Source organism: Stegodyphus dumicola, chromosome X2 (assembly GCF_044657685.1).
Source record: "Stegodyphus dumicola isolate Sdum_Otavi_A_Nest chromosome X2, ASM4465768v1".
Lineage (NCBI taxonomy): Eukaryota > Metazoa > Arthropoda > Arachnida > Araneae > Eresidae > Stegodyphus > Stegodyphus dumicola.
In genome coordinates, this window is record NC_140781.1 from 87,498,539 (window position 1) to 87,519,866 (window position 21,328).

A 21,328-nucleotide genomic window follows, 5' to 3' on the forward strand; every position below is an offset into this window, starting at 1 on the left:
TTTCTTGGGATACAGCTCCGTCTCTGTGTTACTAAAGAAGATTGTTTTGGCTTTCTGGGGATCTTTTCCTTATAATGTTGGGTACTTGCATATTATCTTAACCACCTTAGCAGAAGTTATAAAATTTTCAGAATGTACCACACTCTACAAGCCAGTCAAGCTATTTCATATGCATGCTTTTTTCTGTATTCCAAGTTTCAATAATTTTTATAAATAGACTTGTTTTTCCCCCCTTAATTTTAAAATACATGCTTTTGGAGTTTACTAGCAATGGAAGAAAGTTCAGAATCTTTAAAGGGAACAGTGAGAAGATGTTGGTGTTGCTAAAATAGCTGGTGTTGCTAAGGTTTGCATGATGCCAAGTCTGCAATTTTCTGATATTTTTTGTAATGAAAATGGATCACTATGTACATGGGCAAAAGAATGTTGCAGAAAAAAAGCTGAGAGATTTGAGAACAAATGCAAGTGTTATATTTATTTAATGTATTGCGTAATCTGTATCTAAACCCTTTCCAGACAGACATCCTATATATGGATTCCATATGAATGTCTCTCACAGCTGGGTGCAGAGCCAAATTTAGACTTGATAAGGGCCTAAGCTATTTGAGGTATGGGGCCCTTTATAAGTCTGTTACAATATATTTCAATACTATTTATACTATATTTTAATTTTTTGGGGGGCCTCGAAGAAGGGGGCCCTAAGCTATAGCTTGTGTAGCTTATTTGCAAATCCAACCCTGGCGCTGTGTCCCATGCATCACTCGAGAATGAAATTTAAGTGATGCATGATGCATATGTGTATTTTAATCTGAACCATTTCTTATACTAAAAACCTCTAAAGACCACTAGATGGCATCTTGTGTCCTTTACTTTTGACCTGAGCATAGTTTAAAGATCCTGATCTTCAATTTGCCAGACTCAGGTGTGAGCTGTTGCAAGAGAGGAGAGAAAGCATAAAGTAAACAGAGCTCATCCCTTACTGGTCACAAGATTCATTTCGTGTTTTTGATATCCCTTCGAATCCACCTTTTTATTCATTTTTTCATTACTAGTAGGGTCTTTTAGGGTTATTATGTGGGGTTCTGTTTGCTTTGCATTGCTTTTTTTCGCTTATATTTTGGATACTTTCCTTTTTAATTTGGAAAGCATTGACTTAGTTTGTTATGCCATGCAAGTGTTATTTATTTGAGGAAGGATATACTCACATGGTAAATGAGACAATTAATGACACGGATGAGAGTGGTGGTTCATTTTAAGAGTTAGAGCATGATATTTCTAGTGATTCTGATACGGATGTTTTGTCAGAGACTGAGTTCGCTGAGTGCCTTGTTTCTTCTTGTAAATAGACGTTCTTGTATTTTTTAATTAATTTTAAAGTTTATTAAGGTATTTTGGCAATTAAAACTTTGAAATAAATTGAAAAGCTCTTCCGAAAGTTATTTCTCAAAGTAAGCAATTTTTTTAATGTATTTTCATGTAAAGTAAAGGAAAACGATAATTAAATGCTAGTTTTAACATATATGTCTAAAAGAATTAATCTAAAATGATACCAAAAATTATGACATCAGGGCTTAAACTTTTTTGTAATTGTTTTCCTTGAAGTTAGGTTTAGCGATGCATCCCCCCCTCCTGTATGGTGATTCCTTTTGACTGCCATACATTCTGACAGAACATCCTTTTATATTGGCCAACTTCTGATAAATATTGGTAGTTTGGAAATTTAAAAAAAAAAAAAAAAAAAAAAAAAAAAAAAAAAAAAGATGCAAAAACCACCAACTTTCACTCAATAAGTAACATTTGCCCTTTCATCTGTTAACAGTTGTCAAACTTTTTCAGTTAAGGATAGGAGTTGACACTAATTTATAATCTTCCATCCCAAATTTTTAAAGAATTTTTTTTTTTTTTTTTTTTTTTTTTTTTTGTGTGTAAGCTTGCTGACTAATTTTGGTATTTCCATCTAATGATGCATAATTTTAAGTTGAAGAAAGTATACTTCCGATTTAGTTGTGATTCTGCATCTCGACTTCAATTCTCTGAGGGATTTTTTAGATTCTTGCAATCAGTTGATATTACCAAACCATCATTTACATATAAGCATATGATTAACTTCTTGCCATTTTTGTTTCTGTAAGCAGTTGTTTGCTTCACTTGTCTTGAAGCCAAGTTGAGTCACAAAGTCTCCAAAATATTTATTCCTACAGCATGATATTTTCCATATAAACTGCATTTCAGCTTACAGACTTTGTCAAAACCATGATTATGTCCCTCTGGTTGCTACATGTATATGAATTCTTCATGTGTTCCGTATAAGAATGCTGAACAGACATCAAACTGAGAAAAATATGTTTTCTCATCGTCTGTAGTACTGAGAATTGAATGAACCATTCCTAACTTTAGTACTGGACTAAATGTTTAATCATAATCAACTACACAACACTAATTAAATCCTTTGGCAACGGGTCTAGCCTTGTAGTGAACGAGGGATTTGACTATATGCGAAAGGACAAATTTTTATTAATAACAGCAGCAAAAGGCTCACAAATAGAATCATCAAGGAACTTTGTCATAGTGCCGTCACTTTAAATAGAAAACGTATCATTTGAGTGTAATGGTTTGTGATGATTTGCTTAATCGGAATAAAATATTCATTAAATCAAGATACGTTGCTTGGCTTTTAGCTAGTAAAATGGATAAAACTTATTAAATTAAGAAAGTTGTTAAATACGCATTCTTTAAATTAGAAATTTGGCAATATTTTCAACATGAATTTTTTTTGGGGGGAGGCATATAATTTTGTCAAAATAAAAGGGAAACACTTTACATAGATAGGATATGGTATCCAATCAAATATTTGGATATAAAACAGAAACAAGATAATATTCATGTAATGAGATAATTTGCTGTGAATTTTTTAAAAATTAAAACTTAAGTTTGTGTGCGTGTGTATACAGTACAAAGTCCGTAATCCAGACTCCTCGGCGATTACGGATTTTGGGTTTTTCCGGATTATAGATCATCAATTTAAATCTGGTAAGATGGCATGCAGAAATTATACAATTAAAAATATGAAATTGTAATTTATGAAATAAAGAGTAATTGTGATCTAAAGAGTATCAAAATTTACAAAAAAAAAAAAAAAAAAAAGCTTAATATTTATTTGTGTACTTTATTAAACATTTCTTTCAATGTAAGTTGTTTAAGTTGCTTTGTTTTTTTTTTGCTAAACGCACATGCGCAGCATTAAACGCGCATGCATAAAGCATAAAAAAAAAGTTTGTGGCTTTGAAGTCCGGATTACAGATAATTCCGGATAATAGACGTTCGGATTGCAGACTTTGTACTGTATATATATAATTTATTTACATATATATACCGGGTGGCCATAATTAAACTGACAGTGCTCACATTGTTCTGTAGCGCGATCTATTTGCAAGAATGACGCCACATTTTGTAGGAAGATTAAACAAGACGAAGGCTTCCGCGAAAAAACAAATTAGTTCCAAAAGTCACCGCTAGGGGAATATTTGGCGCTGTGTAATAGAAAATAGAGTGTCAACAAATGCAAATCAATTCGGAAATTACCTTTTATTTTGCATTCAAATGAGGTTCAATGTGGCTGCCATTGTTGTGGACCACATATTGCATTCTGTGCACAGTATGCAGAACAACAGAAAGTAACATGTCTGCAAGAATCTCCCATATAGTCCGTGATATGTTATCCTTCAGCGTAGCCAGGTCCTGGACCACTCCTTGATAGACCTTGGACTTAAGGTAACCCCATAGCCAGAAGTCGCATGGGGTAAGATCAGGCGATCGAGGTGGCCATGCAGTTGGAAAGTAGCGGCTAATAACTCTTTCTGTTGTGAATTTCTGTCTTAGCATCTGTTGCATCCGTACAGCAATGTGTGGAGGGGCTCCATCTTGCATGAAAATGATTTCCCCCAGGCATTGTCTTTGCTGAAGTGCCGGAATGACAAAGCTGTTCAACATGTGGCGATATTTCTCTCCGGTACCAGAACAGGTTTCCGGCCCTGTCGGGGTAATTTTCTCATAGAAGAATAGACCTACTATAAATTCCGCTGTGAACCCACACCAAACAGTTACCTTTGGTGAATGTAAGGGAATTGCTGTGACTGCATGTGGTGATTTGTCATCCCAAATTCAGCAGTTCTGGGTATTCACAGTTCCATTCAGGTAAAAGTGGGCCTTGTCTCCCCATAAGATTTTCCACGGCCAAGCATCATCCACCTCCATTCTGGCAAGAAAGGTGAGAGCAAAAGTCAATTGCTTATCATGGTCGGGGTACAGTAACTCGTGTACACGGCTGATCTTGTACGGATAGAAGTTGATAATCTTTCGTAAGTTTTACCATACCGTACTGTAAGGCATATCCATATTCCGAGCTACTCCACGAGCGCTAGAGGTGGCAGCAATATTTTCTGGTCCTCTGTCGACAATCGCTGTGGCAATTGCTTCGATTGTATCTTGTGGTACAGGTTTTCGTCCTCTGCTTGACTGAACCTTCAGAGAACGTGTTTTCTCAAATGTCACAACCATTGCTTTTAGCCCATTAACTGACACAGGACCGTTACCTTTACGTTGTTGTGTGCTTTATAAAAGCACGAAGAGTGGCTGATGCGTTGCACTGGTTGAGGTAAAAGAATTTGACCAGTAACGCACGCTTGACTAAAGAAGGAGACATTGCACATAAACTTTCAATCCGATTGATTCGAAACGTAACACATTGCCTTTTAAAACCCAAGCAGCTGGCACTGTGCGAATGGATGTAACATTTAATTTGAATAAAGAACTTTTTCTTCTGCTTAGCGTACGTGATATTGCAGATCACGAGACTTTATCGGTGTTTATGTAGATTTTACGCTTTTTTAAAAGTGTTGCCGTGCTGCACTTGAACTAAATCAGAAAATGTGCATAATAAAAGGTAATTTTATTTCGTATTAATTTGCATTTGTTAACACTCTATATTCTATTATACAGCGCCAAATATTCCCCTAGTGGTGACTTTTGGAACTAATTTGTTTTTTCTCGGAATCCTTCGTCCCCCGTCTTGTTTAATCTTCCTACAAAATGTGGTGTCATTCTCGCAAATAGATTGCGCTACAGAACACTGTGAGCACTGTCAGTTTAATTATGGCCACCCGGTATATACATGATTGCATGTGTGTATATAATAAGTACTTGGCGTCACATTTTTAAACCAGTATAATAAGTACTTGGTGTCACATTTTTAAACCTTTTTTCAATTCATTTGTAGATCAAATGTCGGTTATGGTATTGAAATCAAGAATGAGCACGGATGATAAACATTCTCAGCAACAGAATTTCCAACGAATACCTACAGTACATGATTGGGAAAGTTACAAAGTTAAAGATGTTTTTGATGATGGGACAATGAGCTTCTTTTGGTAAAGAAAAAGACTATTTTTATATGTATTAAATTCTCTATGAAATCTGCATTTTTCTGAAAACTAAATATATGTATTTATGTAGATTTATGTTCTTTTGTAATAAATTATACATTTAATAAATCAAGTTTAATGTATGAAATTATTTTGCATTTTTTTTTTTTTAGGCAAGCGCATACTTTAACAGTTCTTTTTTTCTTTACCTGTGCTCTTGTGTATGTTTCGTTCTTTGAAGAATCGCCAGTAGACTCTGAATACAATGTTAAAAGGTACGCACTACATTAAATTTTCAGCTTGTAATCTTTTGTGTATATTGACATACACATGCACATCTGTGCATGCATATTTTTATTATAATTTAGGTGTTGATGATGGAAATACTTGCATTTATGGCCAATTGAACAATTCGTTTATTGTTTGCATGATAATTTAAACATAAACCCAGCTTATTTGGGACACAAAGTGCAGCTTGTTCATTGACCCTCTGAGTGGCATGACAACCTTTATCCGATCATGATATTTTTTTGTCACTTGGTGTATATTAATTTATAATTTAAAATATTTTGCTTTCTTTAACGATGTAAATATCATCTTAATGGAAGTTTATGAAAACAGACTAAAATTAGCAGTTGTATAATAAATGCTGTTTTAATACAGGTTTTCATGACTAGATCTAAAAAGCCGTGCCACTGAGAGGGCTAACAAATTTTACATTTTTAAGATGAATTTGCAGTGAGTAAGAAAAGCAACACAGCAAAACAGAGAAGTATAGAAGGAATGCACAGATGATAGCTCAAATGCCTGGATAAGACTAATTTATTTTTAATTCTCCATTATTTTGATTAATTTTAAAATGGTGCAGTTTTGTGAAATTTATTATAAAACATCTCTATTTCCCAGGTATTAATAATGTCTCTCATTTATAATATTTTTATCCATATAATTTATAATTTGTGCTGAATTCTGTCTTGTAACGTGTGCATGTATACACTGTAAAGACAATTATACATGCTGTTCATTATTCTATTACACCACCTTTTGCACAGATAACACCAGTAGTGTGTATGGGAAGAGATACAAGGCGGTGCTGAAAGCAGGATGGTGTCATTGTTGCCCACCAGTCTGCAGTTTCCACCATTAATTCATCAAAGAATATGGTGGTGAGTACTAAGAGTAAAGAGACCATTGCAGTTAGTTTCACAGATGCTCAAGATGATTTATATCTAAAAACATTAGAAGTTAATTCTATCCAGTGTGATAAGAATACCCAATAAAGAATCACATAAAAGATGACCCAGATAGTTAACTGTCACTATTGGCCTGCCTAATGCCTGTCTGAAATGACAAATGCAGTGCTTTGTGCAGTTTATGCCACACTCAAAGACTGCCATCCACCTGCAGCAGCTAGAATTACAGTTCAGTGGCCCAGATTGCATCATTTTAGTCTTCTGCTGTCCAGTTATGATGCAATTTGGCAAACTGCAGCTGTGACAATCGATGTCTTTTTTGTAGTAGTAGAACCAAAGATGGCCATTCGTTGTTATAACCAAATTGTATGATCTGCCTTGAATAGTCCTTTTGCAGATGCTGTATGAAGCACCTGCTTTAAAAATCTGTCATAATTTGAAATAAATTTAATAATTTGAAATAAATATCATAAATCTGTCAAAATTATGCCTTTTGCCATAGCAGGTGTGTATAATAATTTGTCTTTTCATTGTGTGTGTGCGCATGTTAATAAAGATCACCCAAAACCCAGTTCAACTTAAGTTAAAAATAGCAAGCAAAATAATTTTTTAAAGTGCATAATGTGTACAAAATGCAGTAACATATGTGTCAGTAAGATATGTGCTGGGAAAAAAAAAATTAAGAAATATAATTTTTCTTTTCTTTAGCAAGCCCTGCAACCATGCTAGTAGACTTACAAGTTTACAAATGGTTTTATGGAAACATTTAAAAAAATGCACATAACCTCTTACCAGTTCTATATTGAGACATGGAATTTATAGACTAGCAATAATGCTAATAATAGAATAGCAATATGCATCCATTCTCGTGCTTTGATTTGAAAATATCACATTGATCATAGCATACAATGTTTTGGATTCATGGATCAATGATTTAACAATCACAAAATTTTTAAAAGCATATCTTCAGAATTTCCGATAGAAGGTTAAGTGTTTTCATGTATTTTATTTTCAATCTTTTCAATTTATGATATCAATATTCAATTTTCTTTAATAAGATAATCAACATTTTTGTCATTTTAGCTTTATTTTATTGAACATCACTTTTGTTTTACTTAAAAATCACATAAAAATATACCACATAACATTTAACAAGAAAATCTTTAAAATCAGCATAACTTTAAAAATACCTAATAGAGTGTTAATTGTTGCTATGCACTTTCTATCTATCTATCTATCTATCTATATATATATATAATGCAATATTAAATTTAAACAAATTAAATTTAAATTTTAACAAACACATATATAAAAGTAAAAACGCAAATTAAAAAATATATATATATATATATATTTTTAAAAAAATGTGTAAACATATAAAAGATTTAAAAGATTAAATTCTCGAACTAATCTACAATATCATTTAAATTCAGAAGCATAAGCAAATCAAGTGCAAAACCAATCCATGAAAATAAATTCACTAATTTAGCAAATTAAAATTAATTTGAACAATTTTTTTAAAAATGCATAAGTGAATGACTGTTGAGCAGGCAGGAGACAGACTTATCAAGGGAAAGTTGCCTCCAAACCTAACTCTCCAATCATTCAATTCGTGTTTCGTCATTCATGCAGGCAAGGGTAAAAGTCAAAACCAAAAGTAAAAAGTAAGGAATGTCCAAAAAGAAATACCAATAAAGTGGTACCCTTAGAAATTAGCATTTAAGAATTAAAGTTTTAAAAGGAAAATACTAATGAAGTCTTTTGAGAAACAAGCAAGTAAAGTCAAGTATTAAATTAAACTTTTTTTTAAAAAATTAAATTAAAAAAAAATAATTTTTTATAAAAAATAATCTAGAAACTAATGTATTTTAGAAACCCTTGTCTTCAGAAACCTCCCCAACATGAATATGCATATCAATAAAAAGAAACTAAAAAAGAACTAGACATAATCCATATAAACCAATAAGAAACATAAAGAACTAATTCACAATTTTTAAGAAACAAATATATACTAAAAATAAAAAAAAATTTCATATCTAGAAAATACTTAAAAACTACATAAAAATTTTTAAAAAATACTTAAAGCAAGTAAATAGTAAGTTTTAATTCTAACTTACCTACTAAATGAGCGTTGGGGTCTGCAAAAGTGTTTTAAAAGAGAGGTAAGTGTGTTCTTCAAATTAATTATATAGATGGCGCTTATGTAGGTAAAGTTGAGTGCCAAGCTGCTATCTTTGTTATATTAAAAATTTTTTGCAAACATTAATATTAAAATATATAAAAATAAATCTAGAAAAAATTAAATTAAAAATCCTAAAGATATGTAATTCAAGTTTTAATTTTATCGATAAATTATTTAGGGAGTTAAGCCAATCAAGAGAGGTTTGCTTGAAGTAAAATAGAGTAAAGTGGTATTGTGAATTAATAAATGTAAACTGTTTGTAATGTGAAATGTTTGTTCTGTTGAAAAATTGTGTAATCTACTGAATTATTTCTTTAAAATTAATGCATAGTGATATTTGGTGACAGCATCCTTTTATTTGAAAAGTGATGTGACACAAAAGTGAAATGAATACATAATTGAGGATTATGGTTAATACATTTAATTGCTTCATAACAAAGACTTGTCTTCATGATGAGCTATATCTTGGTGCATTTGTCATAATTCTGAGAATGCATTTAATGCTTATAAATGCAATATGTTGTTCTCAATCATATGCCTATTTTAGAAACAAAATTTGAGAAGTTTTGAATTATCTCATAATGTAATTTTTTTTGTTTTTTTGTTGCTAAAGTCTGTTTAGAGGAAATAAAATATCACTTCCAAGTTTATAAAATTTAGTGAAAATCTACTACAGTCAAAAGTCGTTAATTCGGACACCCATAATCCGGACCTCAAAGCTAAAATCTTTCTGCGCATGCGCCGCGTTGACGCATGCTCATAGGCGTTTTACGCGTGCGCGCAAGACATTTATGACTGGGGCATATGCGTCTGCGCAAGCGCAGAATATGTTTTCGCGTGCGCGTTTAATGTATAACGGATGGTATAAGCTAAAATTATCTAATTATCTATTTCAGTTAATGTTGATGATTGCGTTGTTCCTTGATCTTCGAATTGGATCCGGCTTATTATTTTTTGCAGACCGTAAGAGCAATTTTATAAAAGTAAGCTTGAACTTTCGATTATGTCAAATAGAATTTCCGATGCTGGAGCTCCCAAAGGATTAGAAAACGAAAGTATGTTTCGATGTCCATCAAACAAAAAATGAATTGCTACAAAAAAATGGATAAAGGTATATCCTTTGTTTATCTAACCGTTCCAAAATGTGTTTATCAATTTCACGCTGCTCTGCGCGGGGGGAGGGGGGACGTCGCGGTGCGCAATGAACTGCAAGTTGATCTGTCAGCACTATCGTTATCTTCAGGGCAGATGTTTTTATTTTATTCGGCTTATAATTCCTTACTAAATGTACTATTTAATCTCGATGTACTCCGTGTTTGATATGATTTAAATCAAATTCCTCGTTATTATAAATATCACGAATACAAATCAAATAGTTTTCTGGTTGCAATTTTCTAATTTCGGCTATGCGTAAGGTATGCTTTACGCATGCGCGCGTTGAAAGAAATGTTTAATAAAGTAAACAAATAAATATTAAGCTTCTTTTTTTGTAAATTTTGATACCCTTTAGATCATAATTGCTCATTATTTTATAAATTACGGTTTCATATTTTTAATTTTATAATTTCTGCATGCCATCTTACCAGATTTAAACTGATGATCTGTAATCCGGAAAAATCGATAATCCAGAATCGCCGAAGTCCCGACGAGTCCGGATTAAAGACTTTTGACTGTATATTCTTCCCATTGATATAAAACTCATAAATAGTAAAATTAAAAAGTTTTGGATTACATTTTAATAGAATTTTTCATTAAGAGTTGTTTTGAGTATATTACCACTTCCAGCTGTCAATTAAAGATTTATGGGCTTTTGATAAAATATCACTTTCTGTTGTCCAGTTTTACCCAAAATCTAATATTGTTGTTTTTGTCCATGAGTTTCATGGAAGAATGGTTGGTAGAGCCTTAAGGAGATTGGACTTCTATTTCCACCCCAACTTTGAGGGAGAGCATCCCGAGGGTTGGTCCAAGGGTCTCCCACCCCTCTATCCTACCTCCAATAAGCTGTCTGTTAAATGCACCAAAATAAGCTATCTGTTAAATGTATATGCTCATATCATTGATATAGGTATTGTTGCACAAAGAGGTGATGACTAAATTATTTCGCACTGTTAACGTTTGTCGCACTGTTAAGTCAAAAGTTAACGTGCTCATAAACAGTATGGGCAATTGCTGGAACAGTCTTATGCTGCAGTATAGATGTTTTAAAAAGATTTGAGATATATGTATTTGAAGTTGAAACTGAAATAACAGATCACAATCTGCTCATTATCATTACAAAATATACTACATTCCTTCTGAAGCTTTAGTATGGGTTTTGGAACTGCAGTGCTGTAATATTAAAGCAATCCATGGAGAAGGATCACAAAATCAAAATGCCAGTTATTTTTATTTTAGCTGGGAATGTCTGATGACTGTGATAATGATTGGATGTGGATTTTTTAGGTTATAAAATAGCACACTAGGGCATTCAGAAGAATGGTTTTGTGAATTACTTTTTAAAGGAAACTGGCTAAATTTTCACAGTACCTCCCATATAGCCTGCCCATTCATCAGGATTGAAACTGGATTGAACTACCAATGTTTAGTGGTCTTATTCACTCAGTTGCTCATTTGCCTGACAATGATAATGGAAGGCCAGTAGTGAGTTTTACACAGTATGTGTCAAATAAAGAAACCCTGTGTCACATTATTTGTGAATCCTATCAACATACAAAGAAATAAATTTCAGTAGTTGGCTAGTTATTTAAGTAGGGTAAGTAGTTATTAATTAAAATATGTTTAACCCGGCAGAAGGCACGCACCCAACACTGACGTTGGAGATCGTGCGGGGTGACTGAGTCCACCCCACTCAGTTTCATTAGAAAAATGTGTTATATATTTTATTGAAACCATTTGATTATAAACAATAATTGCAATATTTCATTTAGAAACAATACTTCTTTACTTAAAAAAACTTATTTCAATATTTAAGAAAAAATCCATTCAAAATAAGTATATACCTAATCAGGGGTCAGAAGCTAACATACACTTCTGGCAAACATAGGAAGAATGAATTTTACATGAAAAATTATCACATATTTTGCAAGAAATTGTAGTTTTATTGTCTTTGGATCTTGGACACATAGCATGTCAGCCTTTGTCGAGTTTTGATTTCTTTGATGGGCATTTTTCTGATACACTAGAAGTCACATTATCGATGCTTTCACGAACCACTTTAGGAAGCATTGACATATTTTTTGTTATCTCTATGTGAGGCACTGTATAAGAGATATAGCCAAATTTTTTAGGAATTTTCTACTATTTCGATATTGTAAGGGAGGGGTCTTTGTTGAGAATAAGGCAACTCGGGTATTTGTTGCAGTGACGCTTACACAGTAAAAGATGACCATCGGCCATCTGGTGGGTTTTCGAGTTGTCGAATATGATGATAACATTTCATCAACTTTATCTACACCACCTTTTGTAGCATTATGAAAGTAAATTATTTCTGGTTTTTTTCGTATCATCACTTTCATCAATGGCATCATCGCAATGCATTGTAGATGACAAAACTACACATTTTGATTTTTTAGGCACATACGATACTAGTGTTGCGTTCTTTTAGAACCCAAATATAAAAGAATAACAGTTCCTATTTTTTGTTTGGACGAACTTGGTGGGAATTTCAGCCTTGTTTCTGTTCAGGGTGCCTGCGATAGTTAACTTCTTTGATAAAAGTTCTTTTGCTAGAGAATAACTTTTATACCAATTATGTATTGTTACATTTCTAACCAAACAAAGGGGTGCACCGACGTTTTGTAATTTCAAATGGTGAATTTTCAAATCTAAAGGGACCTTCCAACTGTTGCCCTGCATATATCTTCATGTTATAGCTGCAGAAAGATCTTGAATCTACTAAGGCAAATATTTTGATTCCATACTTCAATGGGTTGCTGGGTATATAGGGATGAAAGGAACACCACCCTCGAAATTTCTCTAATTTTTCTTTGATAGTAACCTGTTTACCAATAAGGTATATCTTTTGGCAGTTTTCATTGAAATTGGTAAAAAATTATCTCGCAGCCGCGAGTTTATCCAATTTTTTCCGAGCTTCACGATTGGTCACATTGTCTAACTGTAAACCCCTAAGAAGAAAATTAAATCTTTTATATGACATTGTGTTCCATAAAATTTCAATGCCTGATCCATCAGTAGCCCACAAATCTTGCGTATTTTTATGTGATGATTTATGCTAGCCCTGCAGATGTAAAAGCCCAAAAAGTGCTCTAATTTCCACATCATTTGTCGTTTTGGCATCCTGATCTCTGGTGTAATTTACCGATATTTTTTCAATATAAATATTTGTACTTCAGATGTACAATGGATCGTATGATTTTAGCATTGAAAAACAATTCTCAACTTTCTAGAGGCTCCGTTATATTGCGTGCAGTTCCGTTTAATCCTGGTAAATGAGTTATTATAATTTGAGAAGATGTTTTCACTTTTTGATTTGGTTTTCCTTTCTGCCAAACTCTTATTTTTGCTAATAAAAATACTTTTTACTAAATCAGGATTTCTGTCTTCATCATTCTGCTTAAATTCACTTTTGCTGTCCAGAGAACTATATATTTCTTCATCAGATTTATTTTCACTATCTTGATCAATTTCTCCTTCAGAAGACTCAATTTCATCTAAGTTCTCAAATGTTCCATCTCTTTTTCATATTCGGTAAATTTACGTTTGTGAGCCATTATCTATCAAATAATCTGACAGAACAACATTACTCGAGAGCACAAAGCTAAACTGCTACTAATGAAAAATTTCGAAGCAGTAACGGTTGCACGTGGTGACTGAGTCACCCCATTCCCTCATGGATTCCAAGAAACAATTGCTTCTCTCACAGAAAAGGAAAACAAGCAAAAATAACAATACACATTCCAAGGGGAGTGTCAAACAGGAGGATACTAGAAGGATGATTCATTAAAATGAAATATTTCCTGTTAGGATTATTGATTTTTGACGCATGGGGTAACTCTGTGCCCCGCGCGACTTCTCCTGGGTTAAAATTGATTAATTTGGTGATTCTCACCAGGCATTTAAACATAATGGCACATCAGAGAAATAAATAATAGTGTTCATCAGTTTGCCATTTTTTAACTGGGAAAAAAATTTTATTATATAGTTTTACCTTACTAAAGTGAGTCCCTGTATTTAAGTGAGAGACAATATTTTTCACCTAATGAATCCTATATATAACTGTTAAGCTGAACATGTGCTAAATTTTTACTGTTTTGTGGCTGTTAAACGGTTATGCTGTTGCAATTGTTGATAAATTTATCACCGCATGTTTATCAACAATTGTGCGGGGATAAAAGGTAAATATAATAAATAATGATTCACCAGGTTGGTGTCAAGAATATAAAATACTAGTTGGGGGTAAAATCAATGATGTTTCTATGTAGAATGCTCGGTTTGAGATGTATGCCAAGAAGATACGCGGCTATGGAGTCAAATTTTTGATCATACAGATTTATGCCAAAATGATTGTTTCTTCAATAATGAGGTATTTTATATAGTGCCGAAATGAAATTAAGAATCAGGACTCTCCGCCTGTTTTATTTAGGGAAAGGGAAAATTAAATACGCATACATAAACCATACCCCCCTGAAAAAAAGGTTGGTGGTGGCTTTGAGGTCCATATTTTAGATCATTCCAGCTATTGGACATTTGGATCTTAGACTTTGTACTGTATTTTACATTTAAGAGGATTTGAATTTTTATAATGATATTCATTTTCTTTGCAGAGGTATTGTTGCGTGTGTTGTTGTGTTTTTACTTCTTGGTGTCACACAGATTCCTGATGGACCATTTCGTAGGCCTCATCCTGGTAAGAAATTTTCTTAAAACTGTGAAAACATGTCTTGTATAAAAGGTACAGCTTTAATTGTGTATTGCAGTTACAGGTTTAATTGTAACAACTGGTATAGTATGCCAAAACATTTACCATATATTCTGGTGTATAATGCATGCTATTAATATAAAAAATAAGATTTACAGGTGCATATCATATGCCAGATTTAAAAATGATGTATTTAAATATAAAGAAAAGATGAGCATACAAAAGTTACATTTCTACATGTATCTAAATGCTGTTTACTTAAAAGAAATGATATACCTTATAAATTTAAGAATTTTCATTATCAGATAACCTGAAAAGTTTTTCATATTCCTTCTCCGTTATATATTCAGGCATATCATGGAATTCTGTCTCATCTTCACCATCATTATTACTTTGATTCATAAATATCCTCTTTTTCATCTAGATTGTTAGATATACTATATTTTTTTAATGACTTTTGAATTAGATCGGGATTAATTTCATTCTATGCTTTTATTATCTACTCGTACATTATTTCTAGACTGGCATGATTTAGCCTGTTTTTGTAAATGCTTTTTCACCTTCTTACATCCATGTATCCCATTGCACTTTTCTTTCAATGGTTTGTGGATAGATGCATAAAAAAGCTGAACTAATGGCATCAATCCACTTTGAATAGCTGCCATGTCTGTGTTACACTCTTCCAACATTTTTTTCATGTTATCTGCTAGATGGGATCTGAATGTTTCCCAAACTAAAAGACTGGATTCTTTAAGGCAGCAGGATGCTTCTGTCGAACATTTTTTTAAATCCACAATTTTACATTGTTTTAATCCATCCATCCTGTCTTGTGAACATGAATAAAAACATATCATTTGAGAAATTACATTTTGGTATCATCTTTCTTTTAAAAATAACCATGGATTTTGGTATTGCACCATCCGCTATGCAGGAAAGCACTATGGTGAGATGAGATTTTTTGTTATTTTTTTTTAAATGGGAACCATTTTTGTTCCTTTCACATCAGTTGTTTTATTTTCTACCATATCAAACATTTGTAGTTTCATCTATGTTTCAGTATGTGACAGTAAGTATTTTTATCTTTTTTAGGTCAGTAACATACTTCTGGAAACTTATCAGTTTGTTATCTAAATCTTTTGGAAGTTTACTTGGAAGTTAACTTTTTTTTTTACTCGACTAAATTAATCCATGCTCTAAAGTGACTACACCAACTCAAAGTTGCTTTAAAGTTTTCACTTTCATTTGCATTCTTTTTTGCCCATTTTAAGCAAATAAGTATACAATGTTCCTTGGTACAATTAATCCATTCTGGTGATTTTCTAGGATACAGTTTTTATCACTTTCTACTAGGATAGGTCATTTTGTTACTCCTGCACACAAAGCACATTTATCCTTTGGCATATAAGTTACTGTGATTTCATTTCTGTTCCACTCGGGTATTGTCATCAATTACTTTGATTTCATTTTCACTCACTCACGTATGAAACTTTCACCAGTACCAAAGATCCTTGCTGCAGAACGATTTCCATTTTCTTTCACAACTCGAATGACTTTGCATTGGAAACCAGCACTATGCTCGTTTTGTTTGACAGAAGCCATAATTACTACTACAAGAAAGACTAGATCAACTGTATTTTAACTAAAGGAAATATGGTTTACTAAAGCCTTTGATGTTCACTTCAAAACCATTGCTTCAAGTGACTGCTGAAGGAGAAAAATCTGACTTTTAATTCTGTGAATTCAATCAGGTCAGATGTGCATTCTAACCACAAATTAATTCTCTTTTCTTAAAACACTAGAATAACATACTTATGCACATCTATATTGAGAACAACCCACCCTTCTCACAGAATTATTTACTCATTCAAGCTTTTCCCCTACATTGTTTCCCTTATTGCTTGCCAGTTCAATATGCCATTGTTCGAAAACCTGGAAAAAAATCTTTGAATGAATGACTTCTAAAGATAAGAACATTGCATGTGTGTATTTCATGTTTCCTCATAAAGAAAAGGGTGTGCATTATATAGCCAGTATACCTAAAAGTTTTAAAGTATAGTTTAAAATTACAGGTGTGCACCTGTAAACTGATTCATGTGATATGCCAAAATGTGCTGTAAATAATGGGAAAATAATGTTATGGTTTCATCATCTGAGCTATAAAAATTGCAATTCAATTAAAAATCCTGGATATGTACATATGTTACAACAACATAAGGAGTAAAGACGAAAATTGTTATAAAAATTGTAAAAATATGTGTATTTAAAATTGATGTTTAAAAAAAAATTGTAGGTTTAAACAAATATTGCAGGAGATATCACAGTTAAATTAACAAAGTACCCTTCAGCCTTGTAGATTCATTACAATCTTTTATTCTGCTCATAATGGTATTTTGAAGCTTATGTGATGAGGAAAACTATTGTTGTTGCTAGCTTTTTTAACTCTGCAATAGTTTCACGGAGAATATACATGAGCTAGCATAACCTAAGGGAAAAACAAAACAAAAACAGTCACCTTCCTTCTCCCAAAAAAGAAGGAAATGGACAAATTAGTAAAATAAATCTCTCTCCAGGAATGTGAAAAACCTCAGAACATTGTATTTCATTGTGTATTGTATAAGAATGTGGGTCGTAAGAAAACAAAATGCTTAAAAAAGCACAGGTGAAACTTATCATCCATCTGCCCATGCAGAGAAGTTTTTGACTGATTCTAGGTTGAAAACAACAGCATGCCTTTCTAGACTATTTTATTATGTTGCACAGAAATATGGTGATTAGAGTGCACATTTCATATATATATAAAGCAGAGCATAGATAACTGAAGATATTAGTTATTCATTGTAGTTATAGTGTTGAGTTTTTCTTCTTCTTTGAAGCTGTAAAACACTAGTTTCTATCATATTCACACCGATTTCAGTTCATCAAGCTGGATCATCTCATGGAACATAAATAGAAGCCAGTTTCTCTCAGAGGATTCTACATGCAACATTCCTTCCTTTAGACAGGATGTGTGCTGTGTCGCATTTAAATAATCCGGTTAAATCTTTCTTGTGACACATTTCTTCAGATCAGAGATTTTGAATCTGTTGGGAATTTACTCTTGAGAGGCGATTGTATGGCTTTAGGTTTATAGCCTCACTCTGTGGGGGAAAAAGCTCATTGCAAAAAACGGCTATGCGCAGTTGAAATCATGAAACATAAAAGCTAGGTACTAGTTTAATGTAACTTCCCACCTGTTAAAGTGCATTTTTCTTCCCTCCCCCCCTTTTTTTTAAATGGCTATTGCATTATTTAGATATCAGCCAACAGAAATTTTAAAAGGGAAGATTTTTATGCAAGAAAGTTAATTCTATTATAGTGCATTTTTTTTTTTGGTAGTGATTGGGTATTCTATTTTTTTTTTTTTTTTTGTTTATCATGTTGTTTGTATTTAACTTTTGTAAATCACCACAATTCAATATATATATATAATAATTTATAATCAGAAAATTCTCCATATACCATCTCCAAGGAACATAAATTCAATTTAAAAACCATGAATACATGTTTAATATTTAAATTTGTAATTAAATACTTGTTTTTACTTTAAATTTAGGGATTGTATCATTTTTAACTTCCTATGATTTTGAATTACTTTTTTATGTTCTAAAATATACTTTTGTTTTTAAGATTGAAATTGAGAGTGTAGGGGATATGTCTTAAGTAAGCGCCCCGCTCAGTTTTTGTTCTTAGTGAGAAACTTTAAATTATTCTTTAAAGATTATTTGCTATTTATGTTGTTTAACAGGATTCTTTTGGCTTAAATGGACTAATGTCTTTATTTGGATTGAGAATTAATTCTGACTTGTGATTTGAATCTAGCAAATAATTTGATGTTTACTTAGAAGTAAGATGAAACACTTTCTCTTAATTTAGTTTCTGTTAATTGATGGTGGATTGGTTTATCCCCTCGGTAAGTTGATTAATCTGCAGTCATTGACAATAGCTACTTTTTCAATACTTAAAATGTTTACTTTTGGTTTTGGTATTTTTGCAATTAAAGATTTTTATTTGCAGATTTTTTTTAAGTAAGTAGATATTAAAATACTAATTTAAAATATTAAAATTTTGACTAAATTTTTTTTTCATTCATGGTTTTTAAATTGAATTTGTGTTCCTTGCAGATGGTATACGGAAAGTTTTCTTATTATAAATGATTTATGAATTATTAGTCTATTACTTTGCAGCTTTGGCGCAAGTCATAGGCCTTTTTAATTTACTTTCAATTCCTTTGATTTTGAATATACATGTATGCATGCATTGATTGTATTCTTATTATGTAAGTAAATAATACAAAATTTAGACTAAAATTTGTGCTTTAGAGCAAATATTGAATGCAGTTTATAATTTTACATAAACCTACCTTTTAATATTTTTCTCTTTTTTAATTGTTATTGTTATTAATGTAAATTTTACTTCAACATTTGGAGATTGACTTCACTATTCTAAAGGGGAGGTGTATTTTACAAAATAAATATCCTCTGTTATTTTTTTAAGTAAAAAAAAGTTTGAATATATTTGCTGATAGTCATAGAAATAGAAAGTCATTTGTCTTAATTCATCTGAGCTATGCCTGTTCTTAGTTTATTTAAAAATATGTGTTGTATTTTTATAACTTTTTCACTACCATCTTTTTATTATTTTCAAATTCATATGGTTTGAAATAGAAATAAAATAGTTATTGAATTGTAAATATTTTTTTCAAACATTAATATTTGAAAATAATCAATTTTCTAAAGCATACATATACAAATAAAATGCAAATAATAATTTAAAAATATCTACACCATTTATGCAACTGGGATATTTATTTATGAGGAAAATGTAAATATCTATGAGCAACATATTTTCTGTAATGATTATATGTCTTGAGCCATGCAGCTCCTGAACAAATGAATATGAGAATAAAGCAAAGTGTAAATATATTTGAAATTTATCTAGATATTCTTTGATTAAAAATCTTAATAATCATTGTAAGTTTTGATGAACATATTTATCTGTTATATGTAACGAATAATATTCTCTGTGCTAATGAGACATGAATTTTGAGTAAATTGTGAGCTTTTCTATGTGACTTCATGCTTTTATACTACTAGAGGCTAATTATTTGTATGCTATTATGGATAAATGTTTTGAAGTTGCATCTTGAAATTTGTGTCCATGAAATTCAAATTTTTGAAAGCATGCTACATATTCAGTCTTCCTTTTTTAGTTCAAAGTCTTGCTAACATTTTCTGATCTTTAAGGAAAATCACTTTTTTAACATGTAATATCATGTTGCCTTCCACAGGAAACATTTATTTAATTAATAGAAGTGTTATTTAATTAATAGAAGTTTCTTGCTTGCAAAATTGAGTCTTTTTTTGGTAGACTTCCAGTACCTAGATGTAGAAAGTCAAGTAACAAAAGTATTTCACATATAAATCATATTAGAAGTGCAGTTTCTATCTAAATAGTTTTTGTGGTGATGAATATCCTTTGTACATATAATACATCTAAGTAGCTAGAATAGTCATTATTTAAAATGTGCTGATTTTAGGACATAAATGGGAATAGATACTGTTCATTTACATGTGTTATTTGTGCCATTTCTTCAATGGAGGGATTTATGTGTGTTACATTTTAAGAAATCTTTAGAATTGGTGAAGCAAGCTGAACTTTGCACAAATAAACAGTTGTGAAGCACAATATAAAGTTCTTTGCTGACTTTAAAGTTGGTAATATATCTTTCCAGTTATTTCTTAAAAAACTGCATAGGATGCACTTGGTGACTTTTTCATCAAGAGTACATGATGTAATTAATGCAGTTCAGAAGTATTACACTGTAAGTGTCCCTTTAATTTCTAACCTTAGGTTAGATTATATTTAAAAAGAATGCATGTGCTCATCATATGAAAGGGAATGTATAATTCTGTGCTCTTAATTTTTGCTGAAAACAATGTATTTGAAAATGCCTAGCTTACATTTCTCAGAAATAAGTAAGAAAGTATAGTGTAATTTTTTACAAATCTTTATTTTTTTTTGTATGAAATATTAGTCTTTAAAATATTTTTAAAAGAACAATTCAAAGAAATACGGCATGGAAATTTCAAATAAAGTAAATTTTCATGTATTTTGCTGTAATTAATTGTGCATTTTTTATCAGTTTATTCACAGTTATAACAAGGATATTTATCATGAAGATTTTCAAAATGTAAAGTATTTCAGTATAATGTATGCGGTTCTAAACTGCTTTAAATACCAGATACTAGAACTGCAAAAACAGAAAACTTATTGTTCCCATCTTACCTTATAACTTTCATAAACACAAAATGAAAAGCTACTTAATAACATGTCAACCTGACAGCTACATAACATAAAACTAATACAAAAAAGTTTGACTTTCTAGAAATTTCGGGAAATGCCGAATCCCAGACAGTTGTGAAAATCCCAGATAGTTGAGAACATAAAAAATAAAATTCATGAAAGGAAAGCAAAATGAATGAAAGAAATTAAAATTATAAAAAATAATTTATTATCATCTTGAATATTGAAAACCTGCATTTAAAATTTGGTTAGTTTTTTAAAAAAAGAATTGCATTTCAGGCATGGCAGCTGATGTATTTCATAGTAAGTT

General features: G+C 31.7%; 1 protein-coding gene across 3 annotated transcripts in view; it reads left to right on the plus strand.

The window, feature by feature from the left end:
* The window catches only part of LOC118201547 (phosphatidylserine synthase 2-like), an 85,728-nt gene that overhangs the window by 15,715 nt on the left and 48,685 nt on the right, over positions 1-21,328 (plus strand). For 2 of the 3 annotated variants that reach the window (XM_085809761.1, XM_085809760.1), the window contains 3 exons: positions 5,276-5,426; positions 5,594-5,695; positions 14,582-14,664. In XM_085809761.1, coding sequence (XP_085665887.1) covers positions 5,281-5,426; positions 5,594-5,695; positions 14,582-14,664 — 331 coding nt within the window. In that variant the 5' untranslated portion in view covers positions 5,276-5,280. Of the gene's footprint in view, positions 1-5,275; positions 5,427-5,593; positions 5,696-6,083; positions 6,327-14,581; positions 14,665-21,328 lie in introns of all 3 variants that reach the window. The other variant, XM_085809762.1, reaches the window with a different exon arrangement.